This window comes from Canis aureus, chromosome 11 (assembly GCF_053574225.1).
Source record: "Canis aureus isolate CA01 chromosome 11, VMU_Caureus_v.1.0, whole genome shotgun sequence".
Taxonomy (NCBI): Eukaryota; Metazoa; Chordata; class Mammalia; order Carnivora; family Canidae; genus Canis; species Canis aureus.
In genome coordinates this window covers 35,112,909-35,132,811 of record NC_135621.1, presented here as the reverse complement: position 1 = coordinate 35,132,811, position 19,903 = coordinate 35,112,909, and the positions used below count along the sequence as shown (strand labels likewise).

Genomic DNA, 19,903 nt, shown 5'->3' with positions numbered 1-19,903 from the left:
TTACAACTGTTTTGAAGTGTGCAGTTCAGTATGCTTTAAGGATGTTCACACTGTCCCGCAACCCTTACCATTGCCCAATTCCATGATTTTTTTGTATTTTCCCAAAGGTAAACTGTGTACCAATTAAACAACTGTTGGTCTTTCACCCTGTTTTCTTCCAATGGGAGCTTTTCCTATTGATCTGTAGGAGTTCATTTTAAATTAGGGCTACCAGTCCAATCCTTTGTCTTCTCTCAACTTGTGTTTTTAAAGAACTCTATGCATGGTGAGTTTAAAAATCTGTGCAGAAAAATCTGCACTTTTATGGAACCATTATAACTATGGTTACAATTACATTACCAAATCTATGAATATTTCCCTTTAGGATTTCTATGTTGCTGTCCTTGAAGGCTTTCACAATCTCAATCTAATGAACACATTTACTTACATTTTCTTTTAACGTCTTAAATTTAAATACTTAAGCCATATAGGGTTTACTTAAAGTCTTTTTTTTTTTTCCTAAATGGCTCATCAGCTGTTCCAGTATCGTTTATTGGGTAACCTGTCTTTGCCTGATTTAAAATGACAATTTCATACTAAATTTCTCCACATCCTGGTATTTATTCCCAGTCCTGTGAGAACTGAACATTGTCCTAATTACCATCCTGTTCTGCTCTACTCTCTAGTGAGTGAATCGCTCACTTTAGGTCATCTTGATGGTTGCACAATATTCCATCACACACGTACTATAATTTTTTTTTAACCAATCCCCTACTACTAAGCATATAAGTTTCCCTAGTTTTCCATTCTATACAACGTGTCGTTTTTGGATTGGATTAAACGAATTCTCTGCCTCGGCAGCTCAAGTCGCACAGAGTATCCGTTTACCCTTTTCTCTGGATTATTTAAAACATTGCAAGCAGTAGTGTACACAAACAACAGCGTATATAAACATTACAAACGATAGTGTAGTGTAAAAAATCACAAAACTGGTGTCCACCGTGGGAGAGCCGGCACTAAACCTGTCCTGTGGTTCAGATGAGCTGGCAGAGACCTCCGGGCGACGGCAGGGGGCGCAGGTTCCCGGCTTCGCCGCAGCCACATCCGGGTTCCACCGCAGGTTCGGGCCAGGAGCAGGCGGAACGTTTCTGTCACGCCGCCGATTAACCTGCGCGCGGGGACCGTTTAGGCAGGGGCGCGTCGCTCTTCACGCGTGTTGCAGCGAAAGCGGGCGCGGGGGCTCCGCTTGTTTCTGCCTTGGTCGGGAGCAGCGCAGCATGGATGTGCTCGCGGAGGAGTTCGGGAACCTGACCCCAGAGCAGCTGGCGGCGCCCATCCCCACCGTAGAGGTGAGGGCCGGGCAGGCGGGGAGCGGAAGGGGCCGGGAGCAGCCGCAGGAGGCGTTGCCCCGAGAGCTCTCGCGGCGCGGCGAGCGGGACGGGCGCGGCAGCTCTGCGCATGCCCGGGGCGCGGGGCCGGGTCTCTTCCGGTGCGGGTCGCCGCGTGCGCGGGGAGGGGGCAGCGCCCCTTTGAGGCTTTGCGTGTGTCGCTGCGGCCTGGGTCCTCGCGCCCAGCTGCGGGCCCGGAGCGCATCCTCGCAGGGTTGGGAGGACGCCTTGGGGAGGTCCCACCTCCGCGTCCCGGGCTAGGCATCATTTTAACCTGGAAGTCACTTTCGGGCTGCACGAGTATTTTCAACGCCCTGAATATTTACCCAATATCTTTTGAGTTAAAAAAAAAAAAAAATCTACATTTTGGGGAGTAGCCCCATCTCTTTCATCGGATAACCGGAGGCGAGCCCTACCGTGAGCCGCCTCGTGAGGTTCCGCCGGGGACAGGATTGTGCTCTCTGGAAAGGCTCACGGTACCTCTCTGCGGCTCACAATCGACCGGCGGGGAACGGGGACGTGGACCAGTCCAGGAGGGCTTTAAGGGGGAGGAGCAGGGAGGGTGAGGGTCAGGCCTGCGGCGTTCTCGGGGCCGTCCGGGGGAACTGGAGTGCGGAGAGCGCAGGGAGAGAGACGGGCAGTGAGTAGTGAGGGGGGCGCTCACCGGGGACGCTTTGGACCTTGCGTAGACCTCGGAAGGAGCCGTGCGGGATGCTCTTGAAGGGTCTAAGCCCGCCAGTGACGTGATCTGTGAATCCATTGCATTATAAGAATTTCTTTATAACCATTTGGCAGATTAGTGAGGTCCATCACGATGAGTCCATCAGGTTTGTTTTTTATTTATTTATTTATTTTCAAGATTTTATGTGTTTATTCATGAGAGACCCAGGCAGAGGGAGAAGCAGGCTCCCTGCGGGGAGCCCGATGCGGGACTCGATCCCAGGACCCGGGGATCACGCCCTGAGCCGAAGGCAGACGCTCCACCGATGGGCCTCCCAGGCGTCCCCGGTCCATCAGATTTAGCCCATGAGTGCCTGAAGTACATGGATGATCATCAGGCATTCCTGGATTTTTTTTTTTTTTCTTTTCTTTCTTTTTTTAAAACTTGGTTGAAGTTAAGAGCCAGCATTTCCTGACCACGTGCTATGTGACAGGCTCTGGTTAAGCCTAGCGTGCATTGCATTATTTGATTCTCTGAAATAAGTACAATTTTCACTCCATTTTGCCAGTGAAGATTTTTGAGGCCCAGAGAGGTTATGTAATTAATCCAGTGTCTAAAAGCCATTAAGTGGCTGATTTGGATTTTGGATTCTTGACAGTCGGATTTTAGTCTTCATCCTTAGGCACGTCTCCCTAATCGTAAAGGATTTCTATATCTTTCCTGAATTTGCACAAATTGTGAAGGAACCAGAAGCACAGTCCCAGGCTTCTGAATCAGGAATAACAATCCTCTTCCTGGCCCTCTGTGTCCAGTCCACCATCATATCTTTTTTTTTTTAATTCTTTTTTTAAATTTTTATTTATTTACGATCACACACAGAGAGAGAGAGAGAGAGAGAGAGAGAGAGAGGCAGAGACACAGGCAGAGGGAGAAGCAGGCTCCATGCAGGGAGCCCGAGGTGGGATTCGATCCCGGGACTCCAGGATCACGCCCTGGGCTGAAGGCAGGCGCCAAACCGCTGCACCACCCAGGGATCCCCTCCACCGTCATATCTTAAGGGTGCTACCTACTAAATACACTCAAATCTGTTGCTTCATTCTCATTACTTTTGAACTACTACTGTCCTCTCTTCTTACACTGCTGACTTACTTGTCTCACTCCAAGCCAGAGCCCTCAGTTTTATTTTTATTTTACCGTCAGTTTAAATACACAAATAAGATCGTGTTGCTCCCTTGGTTAAAATTCTTCAATCTCTGCCCTGTGCTCTTAGGGCACAATCTAACATCTTAACCATGTTTATAAGGTTCTGCTCAATCTGGCCACTATTTACTTCTACAGATTCCTTTCCCACCATTCCCACCTCCTTCCCCATTTTGCCCTGAAATCTTCATTCTCTACTCACAGTTCCTTCTAGATTTTTCACTTAATCCTTTTTGTAGATTTACATATAATAAAATGCACAGATGTCGAGTGTTCAATGACATTTGTTTTGACAGTTATGTATTCCCAAATAACTACCCCTCAAATACAAGGTCTAGAACTTTTCCATTACCCCAGAAAGTTCCCTTATGAACCTTTTTGAACCCCAAGTACCTTTAGATTAGTTTTGCCTGGCTCCCTTCTTTTTTAGTAGACTGACTTTTTTTAGAGTAGTTTTAGGGCCACAGCAACATTGAGAGGAAGTTACAGGTACATATGTACTCCATATGCCACCCGCCTCCTCTTCTTGAAGAATGTTTTTTACTTTCTCTAGGTTGTTTGCTTCCCTCCCTGACCACTCCTGGTCAATCTTCTTTGCTGAATCTGCCTTCTGCTGCTCCTTTCTGCATGTTGGAGTGTTTGTAATCTCACTTCATGGACTCTTCTCCATCCACACTCCTTAGGTGATCTCATCATTACATGTCTTTAATTGTCCTCCATCCGCTCACCTCTCCCTAAGTTATATCTCTAGGCCACTCTCTTCCCAAGTTCCAGATCCCCATTTGTTGTCTATTTGCCATCTCCCCCTGAATCTCTAATGGGTACATCAAACTTAATATGTTCCCAGCCTGACTCCCGACTCCACACCTGAACCTGCTGCTCAACAGTACCCCAGTCTCCTCCTCTCCATAAATGGAAGCTCTGGGGTGTCAGTCCTGACTCCTCTTTCTCAGAGTCTCTAATCTAGGATCAAGTCCTATTGACTTCAATTGTGCCTCCTAACTACAATTTCTCACTCTCTATACTGTGACCATTGGCCTGGAGTATTTAAATAAACTCCTAAGTCATTTCTCTGCTTCTAACCTTGTCTGTTCTCAACCCAGCAGCTAGAGTCATCCAGTTAAAATGAGTCATCATCACATCACTCTTTTGCTCAGAACCTACTGATGCTTCTAGTGAAAGTCAGTCTTTACAGCTATTGCCAGTCCTGTGTGGTCCTCAGGCCTTTACTCAGAAACTGCGATTCTTGCTTTAGACTCCTTTCTAACCATTTATCGGATTTCCCATTAGCAGAGTAGGTGCTGTACATAGACTTCTTATCTCAAGCCACTTACAATCTCAGGAAGGTATAAAAAGCAGACCTAAGAGCTTGAGCAGTGTGTGAGTTTGAAGTTATTTAATGAAGGAGATAAATATCATGTGTGGTCCTCCTGCAGCCATGAGATGAGCTTTGATCAGGCACTAGTTGGAGAAGAATGGGAGGGAGAAATAACTCTTTTTGGGCCAAGAGATCCAGCTTCCCCAAACTTACTTTCCCTGTCTCAGACTGGCAAGTCCCACTTGCTCAGGAGGTGTCATGACATAAAGTATGAACAGTGCTTGGAACCTTGAGTCATCAAGAGATTAAAGTCTATTCTGCTAAAGAAATTTTTTATATACGTGTACGTATATATATGTGTATATATACATATGTATTTGTATGCACATATATACATATATGATTTCCGTAAAGGTGGTTACAGTTTTTTTTTTTTAAGATTTTGTTTATTTATTCATGAGAGACACAGAGGCAGAGACACAGGCAGAGGGAGAAGCAGACTCCATGGGCAGCCCCGGTGGCTCAGTGGTTTAGCGCCTCCTTCAGCCCAGGGCGTGATCCTGGAGACCTGGGATGGAGTCCCACGTCAGGCTCCCTGCATGGAGCTTGCTTCTCCCTCTGCCTGTGTCTCTGCCTCTCTTTCTCTTTCCCTCTCTCTCTTTCTCTCTCTTTGTGTGTGTGTATGTGTGTGTGTGTGTCTCATGAATAAATAAATAAAATCTTAAAAAAAAAAGAGGCAGGCTCCATGTAGGCAGCCCGATGCAGGACCTGATCTCAGGTCTCCAGGATCTCACCCTCCGCTGAAGGCAGACACTTAACCGCTGAACCACCCAGGGGTCCAGGTGGTTACAATTTTTAAATTGTTCTTTTCATTTTTGTTTATTTTCTTCTGTTTTCTGTGATCAAGTAAGTTCTTTTTAGTAGACTAAAATAACTTCTTACAAGAATATTGTGGTTGCTGGCACAGAATGCTGATACTCCTCTTGTTTTGGTTCACAGGAAAAATGGAGGCTACTTCCAGCATTTTTAAAGGTAATCATTTAACATTTAATAATAATTGGTTATTTTTTAAATGAAAAAGCCAAGTTCATCTTTTTAAAAATGATTTAGTGTTTATCATCAACTAATAATTTTTGACTTTGCACAACTATGTAATTTGCTATATTTTAGAAATACAAAAAATTATAAGGCAGCTTCCCTGCCTATATCTAAGGTGCTGGTTGGGAGAGTGGTAATCTAATTTTAGAGGTAGGTTGTAGTTTAAGCAGTAGTAAAGTGGTGGTTAGCAAAAGAGTGATGCTATAGGTGGCCAGAGAAGGTCTCTCAAAGAGGTAAGATATAAACGGCATCTTAGGAGGACAGGGTTTGTAAGCTGAAAGGTATAATGCAGAGAGCATGCCATGATAAAAGCACTCAGGGGAGCCTCCACAGTGTTTATAGGAACAGTGACCAGTCTGTGTGGCTGGAATGGATAAGTGGATAGTCATAGGAACTGCTGAATATAAGGTTAGTGGAGGGCTTCAATTCACTTTAAAAGAGCTTATGCTAGGCCGGGGGCGGGTTCCACAATGACAGATCGCTTGACACCCACTAGGATGGCTGTAGTTGAAAAGAAAGGTAATAATAAATGTCGATGAGGATGTGGGGAAATTGGAACCCTACTGGTGGGAATATAAAATATTGCAACTGCTTCGGATAACAGCCTCAAATGGTTAAACAGAGTTACCACATATGATCCAGCGATTCTACTCCTACTTATTTACTCAAGAGAAATGAAAACACATGTCCACATAAAACTTGTACATACATGTTCATCATAGCCAAAAAGTAGGAACAACCCAAATGGAATCAACTGATGGATGGGTAAATAAAATACGGTATATCCATACTGTGGCTCTACAGTGGGCTATTATTTACAATATGAAGAAATCAAGTGCTGGTACATACTACAATATGGATGGATGTTGAAAGTATGCTAAATGAAAAGATGGAGGCTTGAAAAATGAGTAAAGTCTTACCTGACTTGGTTGTGTGTTGTAGGCAAAAAGAGAGTGTTGGGGGGTGGTTCTGGGGAGGCTGTCAGGGCCAGATTGTTAACCAGATTTGAAGCCACGTTAAGGAGTTGGTTTTTCTTTTAACATCAATAGGAAGCTGTTAAGGAGGTTTTAGGAAGAAGAGTGACCCAGGATGATATAAAATGGTAAGAAGGTCAAGGGAAGGAAAGGTTTTTTTGTTGTTTTTAATTATTCCCTTTTTTTTAAGGGACTATATATAAGCAGAGGAGAAAAGGTGGTATTTATGATTCAAAAAAGAGGAGACAACTGATGACAGTCCAAGAAGAGAGTGAGAATTCAGTAGAAACCTAAGTCTGTGGTCATTTCATTCATTCATTCGTTCATTCATTCAGTCACTCAAAGTTGAGAATCTCCTTTACTCACACCACAATATATTTGTCCAAAAATATAGGTATAAAGATTTTAATACACAACTGAAGATAGAAACACAAAGTTTATAAGGCTGCCGATGCTGCTGGCCAACTGAATCAAGACTTAGTTCTTAGGCTAGGATGACAACAGTGAAGAGGGACAAATGTAAATCCTTGTACTTGGTTTCACACAAGCACCAAATTAGGTGTATTTGACTTGATAGCATTGCTTGGTGAAAATAAACATTACCTTTTGAGATTTAGTTGATGAGTTAGTAGTGTGGCCTTGATTTTTAAAGATTTTATTTATTCATGACAGACACAGAGAGAGAGACAGAGACACAGGCAGAGGGAGAAGCAGGCTCCATGCAGGGAGCCTGACATGGGACTCAATCCTGGGTCTCCAGGATCATACCCTGTCCTTGATTTTTTTTTTTTTTTAATAAAAGTGCTGTAATATCCAGAATGAGGGAGGCCATATCCCCACTGTATGCATCAGATTGTCAAGAACACTGTCAGTGAGTTCAGGGTCCCCATGTTAGAAGGAACATTGGCCACCTGGAGCATGCCCAGGACCAGGCTGATAGAAGGGTCTGGAAGGCATGCATGTGAGACATAGTTGAATAGTTCCTAGTTATCCTGAATGTGACAACATGGAGAGTTGTGGTAAATAGTAAATAAATGGACTGTTGGAGAGCAGGCCTTTCTTTCCAGAGGGACAGTTAAGTTCAAGGGGTGGGACCTGGGGGAAGGGAGACCTCAGATCAGTATATGAGGTTAAATTTTTCCCTCAGTAATTAGGACCGCTTCTAAATGGGATGGTTGCTCTGTGAGCCTGTGAGATCCCAAGAAGGAAGTGTAATTAAAGCAAAGGCTCTGATTATGTGTTAGGATTGTTCTTGCAGTGCTGAACCCATTGTGCTTGAAGAATAAAGTGAAAAAAAAAAAAAAGAACACATGCAGGCCTTTTAAATTCTAGCACTTTAGAGTCCGTGTTACTGTTGCAGTGTTCTCCATAGCACACTACACTACCTCTGCCCGGTTGTTTCCTACTTCTGAGTTGAAAGGAGAGTCTCTGCTGGCTAGTATGTGTTCTTCCATGAATTTCACCTGCCTTTCCATTTCAAATGCCGTGATTTTCAATTTTCTTGATAAAGATCCTCATTTTTTCCCCCTCAGTCTTCTCTAAGTTATCTGAGTTTTGAAATTACCCAGATAGGGGAAAACAGACATTTTGAGGGTTGAGGAAATGATGCTCAATTGCTGTATTTTGTTTCTTGTCTTTTTTGTAAATTCAAAGTATGCAGAAAACATCTTGCCTCATTTGTTAGCTTATGGAGAGTCCTTAGATATGTTCAAATACTCCTACCTTGAATTTTCAGGTCAGATTGATTTTCAGGGAGGAAAATTTGAGTGTGTATTAGCAGGATGGAGGAGAAATGGAATGAGGAAACATAAATGTGAAGTTCCACCAGGTGACATTTGTGGATTTTTTTTTCTCACTTTGGTTTTGAGAAAAATCTGAAGATCACCTGTGGTTAGAGTCTGACATAGTATGCTGTATTGTTGCTAACCTGCTTTCTATTTTTTGTCTGTCTAGGTGAAAGGCCTTGTGAAACAGCATATAGATTCATTCAACTATTTCATTAATGTGGAGGTAAGCAGCAGGGCCTAGAAGCAGAGAGAGGGGTGCCTGGTAGGCTCATCAGGGTAGCAGGTGACTTGATCTCAGAGTTGTTGAGTTCGAGTCCCTTGTTGGGCATGGAACCTATTTAAAAAGAAAAGTAGAGATGAGAATTGATGGAAGCCAGAAATGCCCTAATGGTGCTCTTTCCACTGTAGATAAAGAAGATCATGAAGGCCAACGAAAAGGTCACGAGTGATGCCGACCCCATGTGGTACCTGAAGTAAGGAGTCATCTACTCTTGCTGCTTTGATTTCATCTAACATGTTTAAAAGTGAATATGGTTGTTAACCAAAAGCCTATCAAAATAACTGTCTTTATCTGGTTAATAAGAAAAGCACTCAATTTTTAATTGGTAAACTAATTATAACAAGTAGAGTTATGTTTGAGAAGTACTGAAACTGAGGTTTAAACACTTTTTAGAACAGTTTTTAAACTTAGAGAAAATTACCAACATAGTACAAAGAGTTCCATATTATCCTTTGCCCAGCCTGTGCTAATATTAGCAGCTTACATAACCAAACCACATTAGAAGACCCAGGCAATTAGCACCAATATAATACTGTCAACTACTCTGCACGTCCTATTTCAAGCTTTCCCTCTCATGTCTTTTTTTCTGGCCCAGGCTTCAATCCAGAGCCCGACATGATGATTAGTTCTCACGTCTCTTTAGCCGCCTCCAGCCTGTAACAGTTCCTCGTACTTTCTTGGTCTTTTATCACTTTGACACTTCTGAAGAATTCTGATCCATTGTTTTGTAGGAGGTCCTTCAATTTGGGTTTGTAAGATGTTTGCTCGTGATTCAGTTGGCTTATGCTTTTTTGGCACAGAAGTAATGTTTTGTGCCATCTTCACTGCATCATATCAGGGCTACAGATGTCAGTATATTTTACTGTTGGTGGTTTTAACTTTGTTCACTTGATTAAGATGGTATATGCGTGTTTGTCCACATATGTATTTTTCCTTTTGTAACAAGGGTCTTAGGGGGAGATCCTTTGATACTATACAAATAGCTTACACACTAATTTTAGCATCAAGGATGGTTCTTCTAACAGTTACTGCTGTATGTTTACCTATTGATGAGGCTTTCTTGTCATCGTTCCTTATACATTCATACTAGAATTTTATTGGAAGGAAGAGCTTTTTCTACCCTGCACCAGCCTGGAATCATCCATTTCCCCAGGAAGCCCTAATCTCCTTTTCTGGACAAGTGTTTAAAAACCAAGGTAGAGATATTAAAACCTTGGTAGATGGAGCAAGGAAATATGTGTGTGTTTGCTAACATGCATGCACACATCCATATTTCCATATCCTATCCATTTTTATATAAAAAACCAGCATACTGATACCTCCAATTTCTGTTCAACTCCACGGGACTCATTCTAACTGACCTCTTTCCTTATTTGTAACTCCTGTCCCTAAAATGAAAAACCTGGCTCTCATTATCCACACTATTTGTACCTATTTATTCAATCCTAGAATATGCATATTTCAGAATTGCTAATTGATAACTCTGTGAGAATAAAATTTGCTAATTAGAGTACAGTATCTGTACATTGCTTTTTTGTCTTTACCTCTACAGTATCCAAGCAAAATATTGTTTCCAAAGCAACTTAGACTTGTTTCCATTCTCACCTTCTCAATGCAGTTATGTTATTCATTTGTAAGGCAGTGCCATTTGTATTCCATTCTGGGTCCCATTCTGCATCCTGGTAGATTTTAATTATGCGTTTACTTTTTGAGTGTGTGAAACATGGTTGTAAGAGTTAGTCCTTTAGAAAAAAATACTTTCAGGAAATTGTCACCCTTTCCAGTTCTTTCCACCCCTGTTGTCAGACACTCCCAGTAGGTATCCAGTCTCGTTAGTTTCTGCTTTCTTCCTATTTCTTTTGCTGTAATGAGTATATACAGATGGTCCCTGATTTACAGTGGTTCAACTTTATGATGGTGTGAAAACTAGATACATTCAGTAGAAACTGTACTTTCAATTTTGAATTTTGATCTTTTTTTTTCCCAGGCTAGCAATATGCAGTACAATCCTCTTATGTTGCTGGGCAGCGTGGCCACAGCCCCCGGCCAGCCCCACAGTCACAGGGATCAAGAACCGACACTCTTAAAATTGTTTTTGTTTTTCACTTTCTGTATAGTATTTAGTAAATTACATGAGATAGTTAACACATTATTTTAAAATAGGCTCCGTGTTAAATGATTTTCCCCTCCTATAAGCTAATATAATTATTCTGAGCGCATTTAAGGTAGGCCAAGCTAAGTTATGATGGTTGGCAGGTTAGGTATATTAAATGAATTTTTGGCTTAATAGTCTTTTCAACTTACAATGTGTTTATTGGGCTGTGACCCTGCTGTAAGTCAAGGAAGAGCTGTATTTTTTTCCCCTTTATAACCTCTTATTTCTTACATGAATAATAGTTCTTTTCATTAAATATCATCTCTAGAGAGCTATCTTTGCAGTATTTAAAAAAAATAAATTTACAGTAATTTCTTAAAGACTTCGATAGTTTTTTCCCTCCTTCATAGAGCTATATGTATTATCATGTCAAGAAGATCTCCAATTACAGTTTTTGACGTTCTTAGCAAGGTAAGTATTTATAATATACTCAAGTATAATATACTGATTATACTCAAAGTATAATCCTTGTATTTGGGAAGAAAATAGCTTGTTTGTTTGTATGTTCTTTGAAAAAGTATAATTGGTAATGGAATAATTTGCTTTTCAGGTATCTTAATATCTATGTGGGGCTTCCTGATGTTGAAGAAAGCTTCAATGTAACTAGACCAGTATCCCCTCATGAGGTAATTAACTACCTTACTATAATTGTATTTGTTTGCCTTGACTCATGGAGTCTGTGCTCTTAACATGTGAGCTTTTTAAAAAAGATTTTTAGGTCTATATTTTTGCAAGGGGGTGGGGGAACACAAGCACACACGTATGTGATCATGAGCAGAGTGGAGGGGGCTGGGCAGAGGGAGAAGCAGACTGCCTGCTGAGCAGGGAGCCCAATGTGGGCCTGGATCCCAGGACCCTGTGATCAGGACCTGAGCTGAAGGCTGACGCTTTACTGAATGAGCCACCCAGGCGCCCAACATATGCTCTTAAAATGATTTTAAAACAAGGAAAAAATATCTCTTATGACATAAAGATGACCAAAATAAATTAGCACTTATATAATACTGTATTAGGAAACAGTTTTGCACTAGTTTATTATTTAATCCTGCACTATTAGTTAATCTGCACTGTTATATAACTTTGTCCTATGTACATCCGTGCTTCTGACTTTTGAGCAGCCTCTCCATCATCCCCTGCCCTGGCCAGCCACTTTTGCCTAGTGCAGTGTGCGGTGCATTTGTAGATATTACTGAGCACATTTTTTGAGAGTCAGGCATTGTGTTAGGCAGGGGAGACCAAGGACAGGAGTTCACAGTCTGGTAGAAGAGATGGATAGGAAGAAAATTTAACTACCAGGATTTTAACAGACCTAAAGGGTTATAGAACAGGCCTATTTATTGGCTTTTAACATGTTCTAGATTCCTCTGGAAAGTCTTCCACTTAATGTCCATAATTTGGAATTGATTTAGGAAAGAAAATGATTCTTGTAGATTTATCTAGTTTGTGTTAATGTAAAGCTAAACTGTAAAGCAATTAGGGAAAGTGGCAGAGGACTCTATTAAACAACAAGTAAGTTGTTAGAATGTTAGGGTTGTTGTCTGAGCAAAGTTAGACAGGAAGTATGATCATGGAACCAGACATTTCACACAAGCTAAATGTTAGTGTTATTTAATCGCCAAGTATTGAGTGTCAGTTGAACGTTTATTTTGTGCCTCCGCATTGAGAGATACCAAAGAAATGATACCCTGTCCTTCCTCAAGGAGTTCATACTCTGTGGAGAGAGTAAAATAACAAAATACATGAAACAGACAGCAGGGGTTGCACACTGGAATGCCCAGGAGGGTGAGGTAGGCATGGTAGGTGACGTTGTATTGAGTAGGAAGTGGTGAGGTGTGGAATGTTGGGAAGCATGTGCCCCACTTTGGCTTTCCCCACTTCCCCATTTCATGTTGCTGGAGTTTTCCAATTTTTTAAGAACTATGCAGCCGATTAGCAATTTCTAAGTCATCTTCTGAACTGCATTACTGAGTGTAGAGAAGAGAGAAGACAAAGTGGTTTGAAGTAGTTCGAGAAGCCTGAGGCCACAGTTGTCATAATTATTCTTCCTGATGTTGGAAGAAACACGTGGATGTTATTGCAGTTAGGGAGAGAGGGCACAGAGATTTCTTGGAGGGATTTTGATCCTTGGAGAGGCAGGGAGAGTGGGAGAGCAGGCGGGTGGGCAGTCAGGGTACCTACAGTAGGAGTGGTGGGATGCTGATTCTGCAGATTCCCCTGAGCAGTTCTACTCCTGTGATGACAGAGAGACAGAGCGGGAGAGAGGGAGCTCACGGGGGTTCTTTGGGGCCTCTGGAAAGGGTCCCCATTTTCACCACATTTATCAAATTTTATTTCCATTTGAAGGAGAGGAGTTTGTTGAAACACAAATGTTTGGGTAGGTCAGTTGGTTAAGCATTTGCCTTCTGCTCAAGTCATGATCCTGGGGTCCTGGAATTGAGCCCCTGCATTAGGCTCCCTGCTCTGTGAGGATTCTGCTTCTCCCTTTCCCTCTTCCCACTTTTGCTTTCTCTCTCTAGTTCACACTCTCTCTCAAATAAATAAAATCTTAAAAAAAAAAGAAAAAAAGAAACACAAATATTTGCCCATCATGGGTGTTATGTTAATTTTTAATTTTTTAAATAAAAATGGGATATTATTTATGTAATACTCTGTTGCCAGACACTATTCCTATATATATATATATATATATATATATATATATATATATATATATACCACATACATATATATAAAACCTCTTGGGAATTAAAACTATTCTCATCCCCACTTTACATACGAGGAGACCAAGACACAGAAGGGTTATTCAAAACTTAGGTGGTAGAACCAGGATTTGAGCTCAGGCAACAGGGTGCACACAGAACCTCTACACATATCGCCTTTGGTGTGGCCTGAAGATGGAGGCTCAATCTAATTAAATATAAAATAAACTATTTTTATTCAACATTAATAGAGATATCTAATATTTTAAGATCCCAGGCCCTGGAAAAGAAATAAAAAGTTTAAATCTGTCTTTGGTTCAGATGAAGGCAGAGAGAGGATGCAGTAACATGAATTGTATGACTGATGTTACTCTCTTTTTGAGAATACAAGCCACTGATGACCATCAATAAAACAGGGACGTTGGGGCACCTGTGTGGCTCAGTGGTTAAGCGTCTTCCTTTGGTTCAGGTGGTGATCCCAGGGTCCTAGGATTGAGTCCTGCATCAGGCTCCCTGTGGGGAGCCTGCTTCTCCCTCTGCCTCTCACTCTGTGCCTCTCATGAATAAATAAAATAAAATAATAATTTAAAAAAAATTAAATAAAGGGGACATCATAAAAGATTTTTGTGGGGTTTGCTATGTCTGATCATGGCTCAGGTAAGGGCATCATTGAGCTAATTATCACTTTGTCAAACTGACACACACACCAGTAATTTCTAAAGTTCCCCAAATGGTGCAGAAATTGTTAATATGATGTGATGAATGATTTGTGCTATAGGATACCACTTGTTAAGGAATTCTGTGATAGAATTTATTTGGAAAATAAAAGGAAGTATAGTTTAATTTTTTTAGTTTGTGTATGTGTATACTTTAGGCATTATACTGGTGGTTAACTTTTTGAATAAGGTAACCACATTGATTACTTTCCATGGACCAGATTTTCAAGGAACAATCTAATTGCTTCAAAGGTGGGAGCAGACCGGTGATGGGATCAGATAGCGAGAAGAAAGTCAGCACCATATTTATTTCATGTCTGGGCTGGCAGGGGCAGAGAGGCCATGGGGCTGTCTAGATCAGTGGCCAGCATCATTCCCCCTATGGAGAAGGTAGGCTCATCACTCCCAGCATCCTTACGGCAGCACATTTAACAACTCAGTTCAGTGTGGGCTATACTTGTACTGGAAATGTGGCTCTTGGAGGCTTCAGGACCCTTTTCGAGGGAGGAGAAGCAGTGACTGTCTGATTATCTTTCAGTGCCGTTTACGGGATATGACGTACTCTGCCCCCATCACCGTGGATATTGAATATACCCGAGGCAGCCAGAGGATCATCCGTAATGCCTTACCAATTGGCAGGTGAGAAATGATGTCTGGGTTGGAGCCACGCTGCCTGCATTCTAGCCCTCTGGGGTGACCTTGAGCAAGGACCACAGTTCCCTCTGCCCTCATTTCCTTATCTGAAAAATGTGTGAAATGGTGCCTACTTCATAGGAGTCTTTTTTGGGGACCCAGTGAGTCAGCCCAGCACAGCACTCAGAGCAATATCGAATGCATAGCTGTGGTGGTGAATGCTTTTTCATTGAACTCTTTTCTGTAAAGCTAAGGAAAATACTTCCTTTTCTTCCTGAAATCCAGGCTACTAGGGAAACGTCAGGTAAGATAGCGTTTCAGTGAAGTTTCCTGGCCTCACCTTCTTAGTGGATTCATGTGTATTTTGAGTTTCTTGAAAATTGAACTGTTTCCAATATAGCAGTATTTAAGGGAAAAGTTACTTATTTGCCTGGAACAGGTTTGGAAATGACAGATTGCTTCAGCTAGCATTGTTGCAGTCTGCTTTTCCTAATTAGGGAAAGATACTTGCCTGTAGAAATGGACAAAACTCAACGGTACTGTGAATCTGATAAGGTGTTGAATTTAAAACTTAGTGCAAACAGTTCCTGTCCAGTGTTTTTCAAAACCCCACCTTTAAAAATGCTAAGAGCTTAATAAACATCCACTGGTTCAGCAAATATGCACCAGTTGCCTGTCACTTGTTCTGCACTATGCTGGGTACTTGGGTAAACAGAAGATATTTAGATGTAAGTCCTGTTAGCTATGTTCATTTCTAGCTGCCAGGGAAGCCAGAGGGGGCTGTTTGTATCGTTCCTGTCCTCACTCTTCAGTCAGGAAAATAAGTTGGGATAGCAGAATAATAATCTTCATTTTATCAGGACTATTTATTTGTGTTAAGACCTTCTCTCTTTCTCACATATGGACCTGGTTGTGTCCAGTTAAATATTGGATCGTTAATAAATTCTTTCCCAGATTGAATATTATGAAGGGAAGATTGGAGAGACAGGAGCAAAGCATAACTAGTATGATTTAGGGATTAAATCCTGGCTAAGAGGAGGCAGGGAAGGGTGTTTAGTGTTAGGTGAAAAATGTGTGTTTCACCAGTGTTTGGTGAATACCTGCTATGTACCAGGATCTGGGAGAGATGATTGCATTTACTGCACTCATAAAAGTGACCTTGGTGAATCAGAGTGCTTGTACGTACCATGCACTGTCTACATTATATGCATCACCTTGTGCAAGTATTGTGGGTTTGGGACTTTTTTTTTTCCTGAGTGAAAAAGGTTTCCGTTTAATTCAGGTAATGTTCCTTCTCAGTAACAAATCAAATAGTATATGAGAGCACTTTATACAAAGTGATAGCCTCCCCCTTTCCTTACCCTAGTCCCGTTCCCAATCTCATGACTATGTCTCTCATTCTGGTGGTTACATATATACCTCTGTTTCTTGGTACATCAACTCTAGATGCTATTTCTTAAAAACTCCAGAATTCTCGTTTTGTCTGGAAATCTCCTCATCTGGACCTCATTCTGAAAGATGACCTAACAACACACCAGTTAGGTTGCCAGTGACTTTCTGTCCGCACTTTGCATGTCCCCCCACCACTGTCCCTCATTGATTGCAGGTGTGTGCCTGTCCAGTCATCTTTCCCTGTTTAGTAAGCGGCCTTTTCTTCTCTCAGGGTTTTAACTCTTCTCTTTGTTTTGATGATTGTATCTTGACTATGGTGTGTTTTGATGTGGCTTTTCTGTTATTTACCCATGTAGATATGATTGTGCAGGTTTATGGCTTTCGTACATTTCTGAAAGTCCAGAGCCACTATCTCTGAATAGGACTTCTTGCCCAATGTGTGTTTTTTTCCACCTAGAACCTGATTAGATGTCTATGAGACGTTTTCACTTTGTCCTTCCATGTTTCTTAAACTGTCATACCTTCTTTATTTTCCTGAAATGTAATCTCAGTAATTTCTTTGGTTCTCTTTTACAACTCAATAATTCTGTCTCTTTTACAACTCAATAATTCTTCATTTCACTTGGTTTTTAATGTGACTGCCACTCCTCTGCCTTTTCTAAAATGTCCAAGAGGAATATGGACCCCTTGGGGATATGTACAGGGCAGGATTCTCCTCTTTTCACCTCTTTTGCCAGTGAACATCTTTATGTGATATTTTCTTTTATTTTCAACAGAATGCCCATAATGCTGCGTAGTTCGAACTGTGTTCTTACAGGGAAGACACCAGCAGAATTTGCCAAACTGAACGAATGTCCTTTAGATCCAGGTATGTCTGATTCCTTGGATTTTTGCCCCCCAACTCTTGCCCTTCTTTGGCTTTCTATTTACTGTTGCTGTTTCTTTAATTCTCAAAAACAATGCCAGCTTTTCTGCTTTATAATGAACTTGAATAAAACTGTTTACAGAACATGGGGCATCTGGGTAGTTTAGTTGATTAGTCTTCCAACTCTTAATTTCAGCTCATGTCATGATCTCTGGGTCATGAGATTAAGTCCTGCATCAACTCAATAATCCTTCATTTCACTTGGTTCTTAATGTGACTGCCACTCCTCTGCCTTTTCTAAAATATCCAAGAGGAATGTGGACCCCTTGGGGATATGTACAGGGCAGGATTCTCCTCTTTTCACCTCTTTTGCCAGTGAACATCTTTATGTGATATTTTCTTTTATTTTCAACAGAATGCCCATAATGCTGTGTAGTTCGAACTGTGTTCTTACAGGGAAGAGCATCAGGCTCTGCTCTCAGCACAGTCTGCTTAAGATTCTGTCTCTTTCTCCCTCTGCCTCTCCTCCCACCCTCTCACTGACTCATGTGTGCTTGCTTGCTCTTAAAAAAAAAAAAAAGTTCACATAACAATCAGAAATTTAGCTCCAACTCTATTCTTTTAGTCTATATTTGTGAAAGGTGTAGTTTCCTCTTTTATTTCAGGTTTAAAACTGTAACACTCCAAGAAGTGATTTATTGTTATGGTTTGTCAGACTTTTCTTTGTCTTTGCTCAGTGATTTCTTTTGGTATGCCTAAAAATTCAAGAATAATCTTAAAAAGTGGCTTCTTTAGCTGGTTAGGAAAAACTCAAATAGCTTATTACTTCAGGCTGTTTTAAATGCAATAAAGGGGCAAAAACCAAAGTCTTTTGTTTAAATTTTAAAAACTTACATATTTATACGTAGTCCTAGGCAGTTCATTTTGCAAAGTTTCAGGCTTAGCGCTTAACAGAAAATTTTTCTTAATTCCTCAGTTCAGGTTGCACATTTAATTTGTAGTTATTTTCACCTATTGCTTTAAAGTTGCATTGATACAGAATCACAGAGGGTTTTGGAAAGAGGTTAACAAAGGACATGACTTTATTAGACTATAACAAAATGTTATGTAAGTCAAATATACTGCTTGTTTTTATTTATATTCTAAAAGTAAAATAAAATTTCGTTTTATTCTGAATTGTGTGCAAAAAAAGGCTATATGATAATGTTTTATGGGTTTTGTTCAGTATGGAATAGTTAGGAAACCTGATCCTTTTTTTTTTTTTTTTTTAAGATTTTATTTGTTTATTCATGAGAGAGAGAGCCAGAGACACAGGCAGAGGGAGAAGCAGGCTCCTCACAGAGAGCCCGATGTGGGACTCAATCCTGTAATCCTGGGATCACGCCCTGAGCCAAAGACAGACGCTCAACTGCTGAGCCATCCAGGAAACCTGATCCTAATCTACCATTGTCACTGATATGTTAGAAAACTTAGGGCAATTTTGAGTTTATATTGAAGATTGTTGGTTATTTCTATGCTTAAGAAACTTAGAGACTAATTTATTTAACATACTTTTTTCATTCATCTCTGTACATGTCAGGTGCTGGTGATAAATACAACAGTGAGATCTATACCCTATCCTCAGGAAATTTATTTTCTTGTGGCTCATGTGTATAAACTCATGTGCTGACACTGTCATCAATTCATAAAACAGTATCAGCAAACTCCTGAGTATTGGTTAGCACCACAGAGCAATGGTCTCTAAATCAGAAGATTGCTTGTTGTTACTAAATCACACTGTCAGAAAAAGAGGCAGTGAAACTTACCTTGCTTCCTTTGGACAGGTGGCTACTTCATTGTCAAAGGAGTAGAAAAAGTAATTCTTATCCAAGAGCAGCTGTCTAAGAACAGGATCATTGTGGAGGCTGACAGGAAAGGGACGGTTGGTGCTTCAGTTACCAGGTATGCACAGCAGGGGTAGTGTTAAGAAATACTGATAATTCCACTAATATCATGGCTGTCTTTCAGTACAGTGGTAGCCACTTATTTCTGATAGCAGGCAGCAAAATATTTACCTGTTTATTGAATTTATTGTGTAAGATGGGAAGCATATAGAATATTGTTTTAAAATTTTTAGTGATGGAAGTGTGTGAGACATTGGTTGTTGAAAGGCCACTAGTTTTATTCAAGTTGAATTTTGTTGCATTTAAGGAATCTTGAAAAAAAAATATGAAACCACTCTTTGTCACGTTTGTTTTTAGTCTTTGATCATTCTACATAATGTATTCCAACATTGATATAATTAGAGATTATTTTTTACTTAATATTTAATGAATTGTCATGGACTTAACATCTTATTGTTACTTTTCTTGACTGGTCTCTTTTACAGTGTACTCATTTTTCTCCAACATGTCATTTTTCTCCATCTCATGTCTCTTGTAACTTCTTTTCTCTGATTTATTATCATATGTAATTTGAGATTTATAAATCAATGAATTCTGAGAAAAAAATCATAGAATAATGAAGATGTCAGTATGCAATAATGTGTCTTCTAACAACCTATAATAAGATGTTTCACTCAGACTTTTAAAATTTTTCTTTCTAATGGGGGGTCAGCCAACAATAATGGCCATTTATTGAGCAGTACTAGGAGCCAGGCAATGTATCAGGTGCTCTGTGTTATTTGTCACCTCAGCCCTCCAAGATAAGTAAGTGGTGCATCTCTATTTTACTGCTGAGAAACAAGCTTTGGGCTCAAGGTCATACTGATCAGAAGAGG

The 19,903-nt window shown here is 40.7% G+C and overlaps 1 protein-coding gene across 4 annotated transcripts in view; it reads left to right on the top strand.

The window, feature by feature from the left end:
• Window positions 1-1,087: 1,087 nt before the first annotated feature.
• The window catches only part of POLR3B (RNA polymerase III subunit B), a 107,350-nt gene continuing 88,534 nt past the window's right edge, over window positions 1,088-19,903 (top strand). For 2 of the 4 annotated variants that reach the window (XM_077914776.1, XM_077914775.1), the window contains exons 1-8: window positions 1,092-1,328; window positions 5,546-5,578; window positions 8,572-8,628; window positions 8,814-8,878; window positions 11,391-11,466; window positions 14,794-14,894; window positions 17,057-17,148; window positions 18,969-19,086. In XM_077914776.1, the coding sequence (XP_077770902.1) occupies window positions 1,257-1,328; window positions 5,546-5,578; window positions 8,572-8,628; window positions 8,814-8,878; window positions 11,391-11,466; window positions 14,794-14,894; window positions 17,057-17,148; window positions 18,969-19,086 (614 nt within the window). In that variant the 5' untranslated portion in view covers window positions 1,092-1,256. Of the gene's footprint in view, window positions 1,329-2,026; window positions 2,195-5,545; window positions 5,579-8,571; window positions 8,629-8,813; window positions 8,879-11,390; window positions 11,467-14,793; window positions 14,895-17,056; window positions 17,149-18,968; window positions 19,087-19,903 lie in introns of those variants that run through there. The other 2 variants (XM_077914778.1, XM_077914777.1) reach the window with 2 other exon arrangements.